Source organism: Hypomesus nipponensis, chromosome 25, assembly GCF_054491055.1.
Source record: "Hypomesus nipponensis isolate SF chromosome 25, ASM5449105v1, whole genome shotgun sequence".
In the NCBI taxonomy this organism is placed as follows: Eukaryota; Metazoa; Chordata; class Actinopteri; order Osmeriformes; family Osmeridae; genus Hypomesus; species Hypomesus nipponensis.
The window spans coordinates 6092501-6107438 of NC_140385.1; the positions used below are offsets into that span (position 1 = coordinate 6092501).

The 14938-nt window shown below is 46.3% G+C and overlaps 3 protein-coding genes across 4 annotated transcripts in view; 1 reads left to right on the forward strand and 2 right to left on the reverse strand.

The window, feature by feature from the left end:
* LOC146222065 (active breakpoint cluster region-related protein) overlaps positions 1 to 4414 on the reverse strand; it is a 9430-nt gene extending 5016 nt beyond the window's left edge. The window contains exons 1-12 of the mRNA XM_084691615.1: positions 4288 to 4414; positions 4104 to 4207; positions 3766 to 3870; positions 2784 to 3095; positions 2391 to 2498; positions 2242 to 2296; positions 2099 to 2151; positions 1505 to 1642; positions 1083 to 1204; positions 783 to 942; positions 500 to 625; positions 342 to 417 (exon numbers count right to left, since the gene is read on the reverse strand). Of these exons, the coding sequence (XP_084547741.1) occupies positions 342 to 417; positions 500 to 625; positions 783 to 942; positions 1083 to 1204; positions 1505 to 1642; positions 2099 to 2151; positions 2242 to 2296; positions 2391 to 2498; positions 2784 to 3095; positions 3766 to 3870; positions 4104 to 4207; positions 4288 to 4339 (1411 nt within the window). The 5' untranslated portion in view covers positions 4340 to 4414. The remainder of the gene's footprint in view (positions 1 to 341; positions 418 to 499; positions 626 to 782; positions 943 to 1082; positions 1205 to 1504; positions 1643 to 2098; positions 2152 to 2241; positions 2297 to 2390; positions 2499 to 2783; positions 3096 to 3765; positions 3871 to 4103; positions 4208 to 4287) is intronic.
* A 786-nt stretch (positions 4415 to 5200) lies between these two features.
* On the forward strand, positions 5201 to 10106 carry LOC146222066 (uncharacterized). Of its 2 annotated transcripts, none has more exons than XM_084691120.1 (9): positions 5201 to 5452; positions 5531 to 5670; positions 6628 to 6986; positions 7469 to 7534; positions 7780 to 7863; positions 8066 to 8436; positions 8589 to 8792; positions 9757 to 9870; positions 9986 to 10106. In XM_084691120.1, exons 1-9 carry the CDS (start codon positions 5310 to 5312, stop codon positions 10053 to 10055), a joined length of 1551 nt encoding a protein of 516 aa, XP_084547246.1. In that variant the 5' UTR covers positions 5201 to 5309; the 3' UTR covers positions 10056 to 10106. The 2 variants fall into 2 exon arrangements, with proteins under 2 accessions (XP_084547246.1, XP_084547247.1); XM_084691121.1 differs by having other exon boundaries at positions 5531 to 5661.
* Positions 10107 to 10418: 312 nt separating this feature from the next.
* On the reverse strand, positions 10419 to 14234 carry ponzr1 (plac8 onzin related protein 1). The gene is made up of 4 exons (XM_084691696.1): positions 13952 to 14234; positions 13140 to 13238; positions 12056 to 12207; positions 10419 to 10914 (listed from the first exon to the last, which is right to left on the reverse strand). The coding sequence occupies exons 2-4, from the start codon at positions 13234 to 13236 to the stop codon at positions 10777 to 10779; spliced, it is 387 nt and encodes a 128-aa protein (XP_084547822.1). The 5' UTR covers positions 13237 to 13238; positions 13952 to 14234; the 3' UTR covers positions 10419 to 10776.
* Positions 14235 to 14938: the final 704 nt, after the last annotated feature.

Here is a 14938-nt window from a genome sequence, read left to right on the forward strand (position 1 = left end):
GGAACACACACACACACACACACACAAGCACACACACACACACACACACACACATGCTCACACACACACAAGCACACACAACCACATACACACACAACCATACACACAGACGCTGTTAGTTACAAGCACTATTACAAAAAAACCTTTCTGTTTGGCAAGCATGATAGGCAAAGGAAAACCAAAGTTACTACACAAAACACATTAGAACTTCCAGTTTTCTACATGCTTTCCCTTTAAAGACAAAAGAGATCCCGTGCAACATTAGTGTTCCAAACAGTGTGTGTGTGTGTGATTGGACTCTGACATGACTCCTCCCTCCGTGTGAGGTGGTGAGCTCTCACCTTCTCCTGTGAGTTTGAGGATGGCCTCCCTCCACTCCACCAGCTCATACAGGGAGGACAGCAAGAAGACATGACTCTGGAGAGAGAAAGAGAGGCCTCGGGTTCTGGATCACGTGTGTGTGTGTGTGTGTGGTGTGTGTGTGTGTGTGTGTTGGCACCTTGCCACTGGGGCTGTGGAGGTCCAGACGGGGGACAGGAGTGAGCGTCAGCAGCATCAGTTCCAACTGCTCCATCTTCCGCTTGCTTTTCTCTAGACAACGAGCTGTCAAACCCTTGACTAGCCCCTGTGGACGGACACACACACACACACAGACTTACTCAGTCAGGTTTCTGTAACACTTCAACAACAGATTAGGGTCTTATTGCGTTGCACACATACACACATACAAACGTACACACATACGTACACACGTACACATGCGTACACACGCACACACACACCGTGTTTGAGTGCCGTTGCTCTTGTCGTAACTGGAACATCTTTGCTCTGATGGTCTGTATGCGCAGGTGTGTGTCGGCCGATCGCTCAGTCTCTGTTCCCCACTGCAGTTTCAGACCAGCCAGGGGCAGGTACCAACAAAACCTATAGTAGGTCTGCTTACTGGCACACACAAGCCAGCAGACACACACACACACACACACACGCATAAAAGTTTAAAGAACAAATGAAAATGATTCATTATTCGTTGAGTGTTTGACACTAGATTAAAGAAGGGTGGGTTTTAGGCGCCTATTACTCACCCTGTCACCCCGCCCTTCATCTTCACACACAGTAGCAGGTCAGTGTAGAGGAAGAGGTGGCGAAGGTTACGCCCTCCCTCACACACATCCACCACGAAGCCGTCACGGATCACCTGGCGTCGCTACGCACACGCACACACACACACATACCATGTTCTTCCTCTTTCAATAGCTCTGTTACAGCAGTGTATGAGAAAGGTTGCTGTCATTTCCGTAGTATTATACCACAGACTTCCAGGTTATGACAGTTGGTGACTCAGAAAGTGTATGTGTCACGTATTTGCGTGCGTGCGCGTGCCTGTCATCGAGGACGTGCCGTTAGTGTGCGCGTCTGTACGGGCGTGCACGTGTGTGCATGGACAGTATGCACACGACATCAACGCACACCCGAGCACGCTTGTGTGTGCGTGTGTCCTACTCACCATGGCGTGGCTGAGTGTGACCTCTCGCCTGCAGCGTGAGCCCTCGTTGAGGCCGGAGAGGAAGCCTCGTGAAAGCCTCAGGGCTTCCTGCAGCACCGTGTGGTCCTGGTGGTCTGGAGGTGTGCTGCTCAGCAGGTCCTAGACAGGGAGGGAGGGAGGGAGGGAGGGAGGGAGGGAGGGAGGGAGGGAGGGAGGGAGGGAGGGAGGGAGGGAGGGAGGGAGGGAGGGAGGGAGGGAGGGAGGGAGGGAGGGAGGGAGGGAGGGAGGGAGGGAGGGAGGGAGGGAGGGAGGGAGGGAGGGAGGGAGGGAGGCGGGGGGGTAGTGAGAGTGGTAGATGCGCCCAGAGTAGGTGTTACATTACATTTACATTACATTGTATGCATTCAGCAGACGCTTTTATCCAAAGCGACTTCCAAGAGAGCTTTTCATAGTGCTTAGGTCACTGATCATAACAACAAAATAGCCCCGAACATAGCGAGCAGCCCAAACATGAAGGTGTTACAGGTGGGTCGGGGGGGGGTGGGTAGATGGATGAAAGGATGAATGGATGGACAGAGCGGATTAATAAATGACAATGAAGCGTTTCACTCTTACATGTAACACTAAGGTCGTCTTGGTGATACGATCCAAAGGTTTGTACAGAAGCGCTGTGGAGGGAGAAAAACAAGTGTCAATCAACAATGTGGGCGGGTCGTGTCCCATCTCAGCCAATTACAATGAAGACTCCTTCATCTTACCTTCAAGGGTGTAAGGAGTCCTAATTTTGTCTACTCCACTACATGACATCATACTCTAGAAAAGGATTGAGATAGTGGACAGGGCATATTTCAACTAATGGAACATTGCCACAGCGATATTTGTTTTTGCGTTTGTAGTTTGACCTTACCTGTGACAGTTTTCTGAAGCACTGGTTGGTTTGTGTACACCTCCTCACAATCTCCACAGCACTCTCATAGTTATCTATGAAGCCTCGATACACACGCAGCTGGCTTACCTGGGAGGGAAGGAGGGAGGGAGGGAGGGAGGGAGGGAGGGAGGGAGGGAGGGAGGGAGGGAGGGAGGGAGGGAGGGAGGGAGGGAGGGAGGGAGGGAGGGAGGGAGGGAGGGAGGGAGGGAGGGAGGGAGGGAGGGAGGGAGGGAGGGAGGGAGGGAGGGAGGGAGGGAGGGAGGGAGGGAGGGAGGGAGGGAGGGAGGGAGGGAGGGACAAATGGATGGATGGATAGATGGACAGGTGGATGGAATAATCAATGGAATAATGGATTGGAGGAGTGGAACTAACCATTTTCAGGAACAGGTCCCCAACAGTTAACTGGAAGCCACCATGGCCTGTCACCAGCTTCATCTCCGACCCACCAGCTTCATCTCCCACAAAGCCAGATGTTTCTATCTGGCTTTGTTCTACTTGAGCTCCCTGGTCTGGCTGCGGCCCAGGCCCGGGCCTCATTCCGGCCTCCAGCCTGGACCTGAGGCCAGTGTAGAAGTCTCTGTGCAGGTCTCTGAGTTCTGGTACTTGATAGAAGACAGTCTGGACCTGCTGGCTCGACAGGACTGGTTGAGAAGTTCCTGCAGAAGCCTTCAAGGCTTTCATTGGCTAGTGAATAGGAGGGAAGGACAGAGGGAGGGATGGAAATGAAAGAGTAGAAGAAGACGATGGAAGGTTAGAGGAGTGAGGCTGGAGGAAAAAGACGAGGGGCTGCAATGCTGTAAAGGCATTTCACGCGTTCGAAAGTAAAACTGTTTTCAACAGTTACTCCAACACTTGCTCGGAGCACTTAGCACATTGTGCTACGAACACACACATATTAAATGCATGTTATTTGTGGTTTATTTGGGGTCACATTTGCAAAAGCAGAACCATCTATGCATGCCATTAAAGGGAACAAAAATAGCAGTCATGAATCCTCTAAGTCTCTGTTGTTTACTTCTCACAATTGGATTTGGTTCATGATTAATTTAGAGTAAATGACTAGCTCATAAACGATTTACTCAACCTTTCATATCTTGAAAAGGCTCAATAAAACAGAGACAAGGGTACAGACTAGAACGGAGACAATGGCTGAATAGGAAGCTGTCTTTACATATGACTTCCAGAAATCCCAATGCTTCGGCATAACAAGAGAGAAGTAAATTATTTTGAGAGTGTAGATAAGACGGTAGATTTGCGTACAACCATCACTGGCTGTAGGAAAATAACTTGGCGTCAAGGTACAAGAGTGTGTGTGAGTGTGAGTGTGTGTGTGTGTGTGTGTGTGTGTGTTTACCGTGAGCAGTGTCTCCAGTTCGTTAAGGTAAAGCTGTTCACTGTCCAGGATAGCCTTCAGGACGGTAAGCCTCCTCTCCAACAGGGCCTCTGGAGAGCACAGTGTCTAAAACAGAACAGGCAGAAAAAGGCAAAAGCCATTTCAAAACGTTCCAACTTGGCTTGTATGGACCCTTTTCAATATGACGTTTAAAAAGAAAGTCAAAAAGAGTGAGAAGTGGGACAACCATTTATTTTATTTTTTTACAGAGGACTTGTTAAACTCTTTTCGAGTATTTTCTGTGGGAAAGGAGAGGGAGGGGGGACGGAGGGGAGGAGGGGTCTTTCAATCAGACTTACAGGTGTGTCGGGTAAATCCACACAGTCTGACTGCAGAGGTGAATGGAGGTAAGAATCTTCATGGAAGACATCCTCTTCAAGATCAGGATATACCGCATCCTCCACTTCAACATGTACAGAGAAATACTAGTTGGACAAGCAACCACAACAGACACACTCACACGCGCAGACACAGGTGACTTACCGGAGATGTTGCACGACTCCAGATAATTCAGTGCTTCTTTATAAACATCCATTGCCCTGGGAGTCTATGTCTGTTCCTCTCCGAAACTGTTTTGAATGTGTCAGAGGCACGAGAGAACTAAGTCAGTCAACTTCCTGTTTTTTTGGAACAATGCATCAATATACAGTAGCCTAATTCTGACAAAAGTGAGAAGACTGTCCCAATAAAAGTCTAACAGGAAATTAGCCTTGGCTAATCTTTTTCTCCTCGATTGTATGGCTTTTCTTCCTCTTGAAATACATGCATTTCTTTTTAGTCCATCATTTTTAAACAGTTGTTATTTGCACAGAGTAGTTTCCTATATAGAACAGCTTGGCGCTCCGTCGGATATCTGTCGGTTAACCAAAGTGACAGCTAAGCACCTTGGACAGCGCGCACAGGAAGTGTAAATCACGTAGCCTTCAGACACAGAAGGTTCATTCAAAACTTGTTATTGTCTCCAGTTAACAGAACTCTACCTTTTATTTTTATCCTATTTAACTTGCAACGGTTATATATAATGTAGGCCTAATTTCATATTTTGTAACACTATTCGGATTTAGCATGTACAACTACTTCAAAGAGTTTATTCTGATAGCCAACTATTTCGTTTTTTAATACATAAATTGTTTATTATCAGAGACACGTAGGTCTGTAAGTGTTATGTAAGGGATCACGGTCATATCCCATAAGTAGCCTACTGTGTCGATTAGATTTAGGCAATGCTGCCACCTGGAGGAAGAGTAACTTTCTCTCATCAGAAACTATTTTCTCACTATTGGGGGACAAGCACATCCGTTGGTTTATAAAACGTAATGCCTTGTAAAGTTGTTCTTACTTTATTATCTTCATTGTGACGTCACAGTCGGAAACTAAAAAAATATGTGCATGGCAAGAAAACGCTGAATTGAATGGTTGTTGTCTCGTGAACCACATCCATTCAAAACGTGGGCTATTGCAGATCCAGTCCCACGTTCAACCCTCCGATCTGTTTCGGAGGAATTATGAAGAGAATGGAGGATAGTTCCAAATGCACCACTATATTCTTGTCGCAGGAGTTGCGACAGGCCAGCGAGAATGCGTTGGCAACCGATGATCTGGACACGACTTTTGATCAGCCAGAAAACACAGCTCCATCTTTGCTCCGGTACGGAAATGATGAGAAACGTGAATATTATCACTTTTTATAGTTTGTTGGTCAATCTGTGAATCTGTTTTATCTCAGACAACAGTCGCATCACTGGAGTTTAGGAATTCGCCGCTCATTGGCTTCAACAGACCTCCTAAATAATCCCCGCACGGCGCAATCTGCTGTGTCTCTAGATAGCCAGGAGGGGGGGCTCCTGGTACACTCAGGTGAGATTGGTACGGATTTCGTGATTTTAATACGATTTTAGTTCCTCCCTTGAATGATATTTTTGCTTATGATTGGATGAAAGCATATCCCATTCCACCAGCTTGTAACCAAATCCCGTCACACTACATCTGCGATTGCAGTAAGTCAAGCATGGCCCAGATCTCAGTCTAATCAGTCTAATCAGTGTACCAAGTACTGAGAAATCATTTGAGTTGGAAGGCTTCCTTATGCCTGAACTTCTGCTACCCATTAACAATATTTAGGGAACTCTCTTTCACTCACATTCTCCTCTTAATTTCTGTCATCCTGTCCAGCATTCCTTAAATATCAATACCCCTCTCTCTCTCTCTCTCTCTCTCTCTCTCTCTCTCTCTCTCTCTCTCTCTTTCTCTCTCCTTCCCTTGGCTTCCCTCCCCTCCCAGTATCTTTGTTTTTTGGCAGAAAGGAAAGTGAAAGTGAACATTCTTTCTGTGTAACGGACATGAAATGTGGGGGTTTAACCATCTCTCTTGCAGCAGAGCTAGAGCTTGGTTAAAATGTGCACAATCGTGGGCTGATTCTGGGCCATTGTCTGTTGTGTGTGCCACTGGTTTGTCATGTTTTCTACCAACGGTTGTCATTGGTGTTCTACTTTGGTCGTAAGGATAGAATGACAGAAATGATTGATGATCACATAACTAGTCACAGAGAAAAAGGATTGCAGTCGTTTCCTGATAATTAAAATATGAGTTTTCGGTTGTCACGGCTGGTTCACCAGAAAATCATTTTTGAACCGTGCCGAGCAGGTCACGTGACATCATTCCTACATCAATCTTCCTGCAGGGGAGGATGCGTTAAGATTTATCATTAAAGATGTCGTTGTTTCCATTTGAAACAAGTTGTTTCAAGTTGTTTCCATTGGAAACAACTTCAAGTTCAACCTTAAACTCGACCTTTGCCCTTGGCCCTTTCCCTCTCTGGCTCAGACTCCAGGGATGAACTGAGCAAGATGGAGTTCCACCCCATCAGCGACACCCAGCTCAACAACCCCAAGGGCAGCTGCCACAGCAGTCGCCCCTCCCTGGAGGACATGGTGCCCGCCGGCGGGGAGGGCGAGTGCGGCGTCGCCAAGACGGGTGAAGCAGCACAGAGCGGGAGGTTTGACGATGCCAGGGACGCCGGCTCAAAGGCAGGACCGGAGGACGGAGTTTCTGAGTTCTTCTTGTCCATCGATGAAGAGGACGAGGCAGAGGAGGGGAGGCTTACGGTAGCCAAGAGACCTAAAGGGAAAAACAGACATGATGTCGCTTGGGGCTCCACGGAAAGTTCTAGCAAGTACTTGCAGGTGAAGAAGCAGCAGAATAAGAAGTGTAGCCGTAAGATTATTTATGTTGTATGATCCTTTTAGTTGATTTTACACACTAGCTGGCTCCCATAGGGCTTTTGGAGAGACGTTTAGACTTTTACAGATGTACACATTTTGGGTGACTTGAAGACAAATCAATTTGGACCTTGAAAAATGTTGTCACTGTTATTTTTACTGTTATGGTGGGCATCCTTGTTATTCATGGTTAGGGGTTGGATTTGTCTGTGATCTAAAGGGGAAAACAAAGTCATCTTCAGTAGGTACGAGGTGTGTGTTTTTGTGGTTGTGCGAGTACACTTGTGTGTGGATGTGTCAATTTATTTTGTGGTTGTTCATGTGTTAAGTTACTTTGACCCCTCACTGGGGTGTGAATGATAGTATATCATTCAACAGGAAGAGATCCAGCACTAAGATTATAACTTGTTTTCAAAAAAATGGTTTCTCGGCCAATGTCTTAACAGGAATTCCATAGTTTGCCTCAGAGACTCATTCCTTCAGAAATAGCCCACTGCCTGTACGACCTGGAGGTGAGTTAGTAGTCCTCAAGGCTTCTTCATTCTGTTAAAGCTAATGGCTTTCCCAGTTGGAGAAATTCAGTATCAGCTTTTGTTTAAACTTTTAATTTTAAACAGACATGCCATTGTACTGTTGAATTTGACTGATACATGTTCTGCATATCCTCATCCCTTCACAAGGAAACAAAACCGTAAATGGATATCTGACATTTGACACTCTGACCAAAAAAATTAAATCATTTATTTCCTTCTGATAGGAGGAGTGCAGAGGAGTAGAGCGAGAGAGCCGCAGTGTAAAGTGGAAGATGGAGCTGATTCATCGCAGTGTGCAGGCCCTGCAGGTTAACAACACAAACCTAACCCTAACTCAGAACTTGCAGATTAAAAAGAGGGATAGGAGAAGGGGTTGTGTGCATACATACACAGGGCTGGAAGAAAAATGGTGTACATTAAAATAATAAAATACACAAAACTTCTTGGAAGTGCATGAGGTGTTTCACTAAAGGAACGTTATATACCAGGTCTTCCCGCTTCTACCACCAGGAGACCCTGAGGACCCTGCTTACGCACCTGGTTGAGGCTCAGACCAGCGACACCTCCGATCTCAAGACGCCCACGCCATCCACAGCCCAGTCCTCGTCCGTGACCCCGGCCCCTGTCTCGGCTCCGCCCCCCGCCGAGGCAGACTCGGACGTTTTGGAGGACAGACAGATGAGCGATGCCTACTGTACCCACCAGCACTGCCCCGGGCACCGCGGCCTGGCAAGGTGCCCGTCCGAGACCTGCCTGCCCGAGTCCTACCAGAACAAGAACTGCTGCGCGCGGTTGACCGACAGCATCGACGAAGCCCTGCCCAGCTGTGCCCAGCGGAAGAAGGAGAGAGCAGCCGCTTTCCATGCCATCAAGGCGCTCAGGTGGGCCCAGGTCGTAGGTCGCAGTCATAAGGTGACAGGCGCCCTCACACACGCGCCAAACATTGTCGGTAAATGATTCTAAACTAAGTAACCCGGTGAAGGAAACGAAAAACACGCAGGACACTGACCATTTCCTCCCCTATGACCTGCAGGACCGAGGTGGAGCGCCTGCGTTTGACCCACGAGGAGGAGCATCGGGAACACCAGGAAATCCTGGGAGTCGTGCAAGACTTCCAGAACACCATGGAAGCCCTGCTGGGCCAGTGGAACGAGGAGAGGGAGGAGCTTAAGGGCCATGGCTCCATCTCCTCCCAGATGGAACTGCTGCGCCAGCAGGCCACAGACGTCACCAAGCTGTGAGTGAGACAACAAGGAGGAGGGGGGGGGGGGGGGCGAAGCGTGTGGGTCTTCCTGGTCTTCCTGGAAGGTCAGCAGACCGTATGAAATGAGGGGACGACATGGAGGATACAGTTAAGGGAGGAGGCAGCGCATGCTCAAAATATTCCACATCAAATACGCTAAACGAGTGTTGTGAGCAAAGGTCTTGTTTGTGTGAAAAAGGGACATGCAGCCGAAGGGCTGGGGAAGGTGACACAGAGAGAGTAAGGAAGGGTTTTAGAAACCGAAATCCGAGACAGTGATGGAGAAGCGTAGGAGAAGGAAGTTAAACCGAGGGAAGGAAGGAGGGAGGAATGTTTTGGATTAAGCAACATAGGAGGGGGAGGGGGAGGTCTTAGGTGAAGAAAGAAAAAAGAAGGAGGGGAGTCATGAGAAAGGAAGGCAGAAATGTTCAGCAAACTGTTTTCCCTCTGGTTTCCTTTTCCCTTTAATTTGACAGTTGGACTTGCTCAGAGCACTTGACGGGAGAGCAAAAGGTTGCATGCCCAAAACTGTGCTGTGCTGTGCGTTGCTTATAAAGGCGTTTGCTAATACACTGTTTGTAGTTGTAACTGCACATTTAAACAGAGAACATCTACATTGTAGATCTACAGGCATTTTCATGTTGATGACTCATTCTAGTCTCATCTAGAAGTTGTTTTTGCCCTTGTTTTATCACTGGTTTTGTCAACAGGCAGGTGAAATGGTTTGAGGTTAGCTGTGTATGTTTAGCTTTTAGATATAAAGACCTTGTTTGATAAAGGCCAGGCTTTAATTGACCGTAGACAACCTATCCACTTACTCACAAATGATTTTTTCATTGTTAAAAGGTCAACATTCACAAATACTCATGCCATTCACAAACTGTTTGTCTTCATTGTTATAATAGTCACGCTCAGTTCTCTGTGTGTGTGTGTGTGTGTGTATGTGTGTGTTCCCCAGAACCCAGCAGGCTGTGGAGGTGTTCTGTAAGGTGGGCGTCCAGCTGGAAGGACTGGGCGCTGTCGGGACGCTGGTTCGAACTGCCTCTACCCAGCTAACTGCTAAGAGTGGCAGGTAGGCACATGTGTATGTGTGTGTTGTACGCATTTGAAATAAGGCCTGCTCATAAGTGTTGACAGTACATAATACATTGTTTATAATTCAAGTTTGCCTGCGTCTGCTTGCACAGTCCCCAGCAATGCCAGACTTGTAGTTCCAAGGTAGCGGACTCCAACGTGAAGAGAGAACCAGAAACCTAATATTGTCGTGACTGAACCTCCAGCAATAAAAACATTTATCTGTATACCACAAACATTCACCTCTGTATCAGTTCAGATCCAAGAACATGGTTCCTGTGGCTAGCACTCCTTGAGTGATGCACCGATATCCATGGCTATGGCATATAGCTGCAACGGTATCATTAGAAAGAGGTAGCACATTTTGTTTCCACCCATTTTTGCACAATAGTTAGTGGGTGTTTCGATTTTAATAACGTTTATAACGCGTAACAATTTTTATCTACGTTTATAAAACACACCCATGTCCTTGTTATCTTGTAAGTGACAATCTATCCAAAGGTCAATTAGCATACAACCATGGCAGGTTGGGGTAGGATTAAACACATGAGTGAACCACTTTACCAGTACAGCAACTGATTTTATTAAGAAAGCAGACACACATCATGAGCTGATAAGCCATGAATACTTGACCTAACAAAGCAACACTTTAGATTTTTGGCAAACACAACTGGAATGATTATGATTCACTTATGGCAGATTAACTCATTATGTTCATCTTTCAACTGAAAGGAGAAATAGCTAATTCCTCTAGGCGTGGGGATCCCTCACTGAATTGCTCTTCCCAAGGTTTCATTGGATTTGAACAAATGCATGATATGCCAAAAAGCCTACTCCAATCTATGACTATGGCTGTTGTGATAGCAGATTTAGGGAGACGAGCTGTTTGGTGGTGGAAGGACACTTAGCCATGCATGATCTGCTGGGTGATCACTGTGGTGGTGCCCCCTTGGCCGGCACGCAGCTTGACCTCTCTGGACATCTGGCACCATGTGCAGGGGTAGCACCATAACACATTACAGCAGTCACCCATACATGAGCCCTGTGGAGAGAGAGATACAGAGCGACAGAGAGAGAGACAGAGAGAGAGACAGAGAGAGAGAGAGAGAGAGAGAGAGAGAGAGAGAGAGAGAGAGGGAGGGAGAGAGAGAGAGAGAGAGAGAGATAGAGAGAGAGAGAGAGAGAGAGAGAGAGAGAGAGAGAGAGAGAGAGAGAGAGAGAGAGAGAGAGAGAGAGAGAGAGAGAGATAGAGACAGAGAGAGAGAGAGAGAGAGAGAGAGAGAGATGAGCTTACATGAGGTTACATGAGTATTTCAAGGTTAAGGCAGAGAGGAGGATAAAAGATAAGCGAATGGAATTAGAAAAAGTAAGAGGGCAAAATGATACGTGGTTTGGCTTGGGTTTGATTTAACACTGAGAGTATCCAGTAACTTGTTCAAATGGGATATCATCAAATCAAGTCAATTACTGTACTACTGGATGAACGTATTTTGTTCTGTTTTTATCTAATCTCATCCTTAAGTAACTCTCCAGCCCATTCTACACAGACACAACATCCTGATGCCAGAAGTACCTCACTGCTTACAGTAAACGTTTACAATGGGTCTTGTTTTGGGGAGACATTCTGAAACTCGTGTATGGTGCTTACATTTGTGTGCCAATGGCTTAGAGGGAATAAAATGCCTTCCAGTACAAAGGTTATGTCTATCTAGTTAAATGTAATTGCTATCTTCCAATTTGCTTCTTAGTAGTAGCCCCACATGTTTGTTTAAACAACATTTTCATAAACAAATGAGGAGACGCATGCTTACTGCCAGTAGTATACAGGTCAGCATTGTCCTCTGATACTAGTGGAATTAACTTGTTCCTCTTCCATTACTTTTAGACTTTCCACAGAAGGGAGCTTCCGATTCCCACTATATTCACGTCACTTTAGAACTTATCGTAGAAAATACTACAAATGTTGTGTCATGACTGAATAATGAGGAACGAATCATAAAAAAGTTGTAAAAATGGTCCGAGCACCTCCTTGCTCTAACGGTTAACATTATGGTTGGCTTGGAGTCAGAGTGAACACTGGGGTGTGTGACGTCTTCCCCGGTGTCACAATCCCAACGACACACAGTGACATGCAAACAGTGAATGTAGAAAATGACGGTTGAATTTCTAGGCTCCGTGGTTACCTCGATGCCATGGCGTTCTCGGATGGACTTGCGCAGGCAGCAGGAGATGCCGAAACAGGTACAGGGGTCCAGCATAGGCAGGCAACAACACCAGCCATGCTGCGAAGCAGTCTGACACTGCATGCATGGAAAACACCAATAGGCGCAGCAACCTGGTGGAAGGGGTTATGCTTGTTACATTTACAATTACATTTAGTCATTTAGTCACTGCTCCAGAGCGACTTACAGTAAGTACAGGAACATTCCCCCAGTGGCAAATAGGGTGAAGTGCCTTGCCCAAGGACACAATGGCATTTGGCATGGCCGGAAATTGATCTGGCAACCTTCAGATTACTAGTCCAATTCCCTAACCGCTCAGCCATCTGACTCCCTTTTAGCGTTGAGGCATGATATGGATGGTTTTACTTAAGAGGCTGCGATTAATTTCCTGATTGACTTTAATGGTCTCTCTCTTTCTCCCGCCCCGAAACCTCACCGCTAATGTACATGTGGAGTGGTTGTGACCACAGCATTGATTTCTCTCCATCTGCCTCTGTTGTCTCTCTTTTCCGGAAAGCTCTTAACAAATGCGAACACACAGTCGTCGACTATCTCTTTGGACTGCACAGGAAGCCAAACATACTTACAACATCTATTATAGATACGACATTCAAAGAAACGGAGAGGGAGAACCGTACAACTTAGGCTGGACCAAGGTTTCCAATAGGCCTGCGCTTGTTACAAACCTTGAACTTGAAATGTAAAGGTGTGACTGGTGGGTGGGTCTGACTGCTGTTTGGTCAAGGTCGCTATGTGCTTTGTGAGAAAAAGTTATGATTCTCTTTCTTTTCATTATTTTTATTAAATCTTTAGGTAGTCACATTATCATACTAATGACTCCATTACACTAGTCATTGGTGTTATGTGTTACTTGACATTGGCCTAATATTATCTTTTTATTGGTGTCTGAAATCCCATTAAAGATACAGATGTGTTACTCAAGTTTAAATGTGAAAAAGTCATATTTGGCACAGGAGAGAAGAAAGAGGCGTCAGTTAGCATTGTGTGTAGTGATATGGTGTGCAGTGTAGGTTAGGTGACTTACAGACACCGATGTCAGAACAGCAGTCACACATTCCTGTGCTCCATGCCCCCGTGCTGCGGCCAGTGGTCACCGTGGTGATTTGATGCTGGACGGCCATGACTGGTGTCCAGGGAAGAGAGGGGGAGGAGAGGTGAATGGGAGAGAGACATCGTGCAGGAGAACACAAGAGACACATTGTTGAGCAGTGCTGTCGGAACTTAGAGACGCATTGGAACAATGAGCAGCTCTATGCAAGAAAGGCAATGTCTCCTATTTATTGTAGTATAAGTATTTCTCTTCAAAATATAGCAATAGGTGTGGATGGAACTTGTGTAGCTTGCTTCTTTGTAGCTTAGCCAGGCATCATACAGGGAGGTCAAGTTTGATCAAAAGCTTGGAGTGATTTCACATGAACCCTCCCCAACCCCATCATACTTGTTTGAACTTCAGTTCTTAGCTTGCAAATTAGCCTACAATAAAAGCGGAAGACAAAGAAAATGTATACGCAAAAGCAAGCCCATGGTTAAAAGAAAATTCATGAAAACTTAATATTACATTTACATTACATTAACATTACATTTTGGACTACTAGTTTATTGAGAAGTTTGGACATACACATGCAACATGAACTTAACTAATATTTAATCTTATCGGATCAAAAGCAATACATTCCATGAACACAGATGTCAATTTTTCTCTACGCACCGCATGGTAGCATCTGAATTATGAATGCAGACTGTCTTAAACCCTTCCTTGGACCGTGATCCGTTAGAAAGACGGAACATTTAGCCAAGTATCCCTAGGTTAGATGTAAAAAGAGGTTCTTTTCTTACCTTTCTCGTGCTCGAATGACCAGGTGTACCCTCTAAAGAGCGTCTTTAAAGAGAGAAGAGTGGATGTAGCCTTTGAGCCAATACAACCTTTGAGCTCCACCGACTATATGTGAGTGTCTGTGAAACCTGACACGCAAGTTTCTGTTTCTCAGGAAACATATAACGCTTTTGGATTTTTTTCCACCGCACGCACCGAAGCGCCAAGCTTACAGGTCTGCAGCGCGGCTATGCGGCGGCCGGAGCTGATCGCGGCAACTCCAGTCAGTGCTTGTGTTGGCCACTGTAGTCAGTGCTTGTGTTTCCATCAGGCGCGGAGCGTTTCAGAGGCGTCCCAGATGTGCCCCCCTCTGCTTTAACCCTTCTGCTACACAGGTGCTATTTTGGGGCCCAGGCATCTTTCCTCTTCACCCACAGCCACCGGCTTGCCCATTCAGCAGCGCTTGAGAGGGCTTTGATGGCTTGGCGTTGAAGGATATCCTTTTGAAGGATAAATAAAGTTGAAAGTTGAAGTTGTCTATTTTTGCCTATTAACTTTGTCAGTAGACTACAGCACAACAAAGTAGGACAAAACGACGATGAATGCGATCACCAAGTTTTACCGGACAAAAAATAACGTGAGGCGCCTTATAACAGGTGTTGTGACGAAATCTCACTCCCTGCCAGAATTACACTCCCCTACACGTGAACGTGCACACACTCTTTCTAGTAACCGGGGCGGTTTTACAGTGCGTGTCCACTGCAGCGACGCCAATCACTTGCCATCGCTTGCCTTCCCACAGTTCACCACGCTCGGTGATAAACTTGCCCTGGGCGCCCTAGGACCGCCACTGTAGTATGGGTAGAGTTGGGTTACGAGGCGATTTTGTGCAGTTTTATTTAACAGTAGTGAAATGCATCGTGAAATGCATTGCAATGCAAATGCGACGTTTCACATAACTGATTACCTAGGCTAATGTCTTCGGATTGAAAAAATAAGCAGAAGAGAGG

Excerpts from the sequence above, each read along its gene's own strand:
- LOC146222066 (XM_084691120.1), top strand. The coding sequence starts at position 5,310 with ATGAAGAGAATGGAGGATAGTTCCAAATGCACCACTATATTCTTGTCG. Across the intron at positions 5,453-5,530 it reads ACAGCTCCATCTTTGCTCCG|ACAACAGTCGCATCACTGGA; the intron begins GTACGGAAATGA and ends GTTTTATCTCAG. Across the intron at positions 5,671-6,627 it reads GGTACACTCAGGTGAGATTG|ACTCCAGGGATGAACTGAGC; the intron begins GTACGGATTTCG and ends TCTCTGGCTCAG.
- ponzr1 (XM_084691696.1), bottom strand. The coding sequence starts at position 13,236 with ATGGCCGTCCAGCATCAAATCACCACGGTGACCACTGGCCGCAGCACG. Across the intron at positions 12,208-13,139 it reads CTGTTCTGACATCGGTGTCT|GTTGCTGCGCCTATTGGTGT; the intron begins GTAAGTCACCTA and ends CCCTTCCACCAG. Across the intron at positions 10,915-12,055 it reads GAGAACGCCATGGCATCGAG|GGCTCATGTATGGGTGACTG; the intron begins GTAACCACGGAG and ends CTCTCTCCACAG.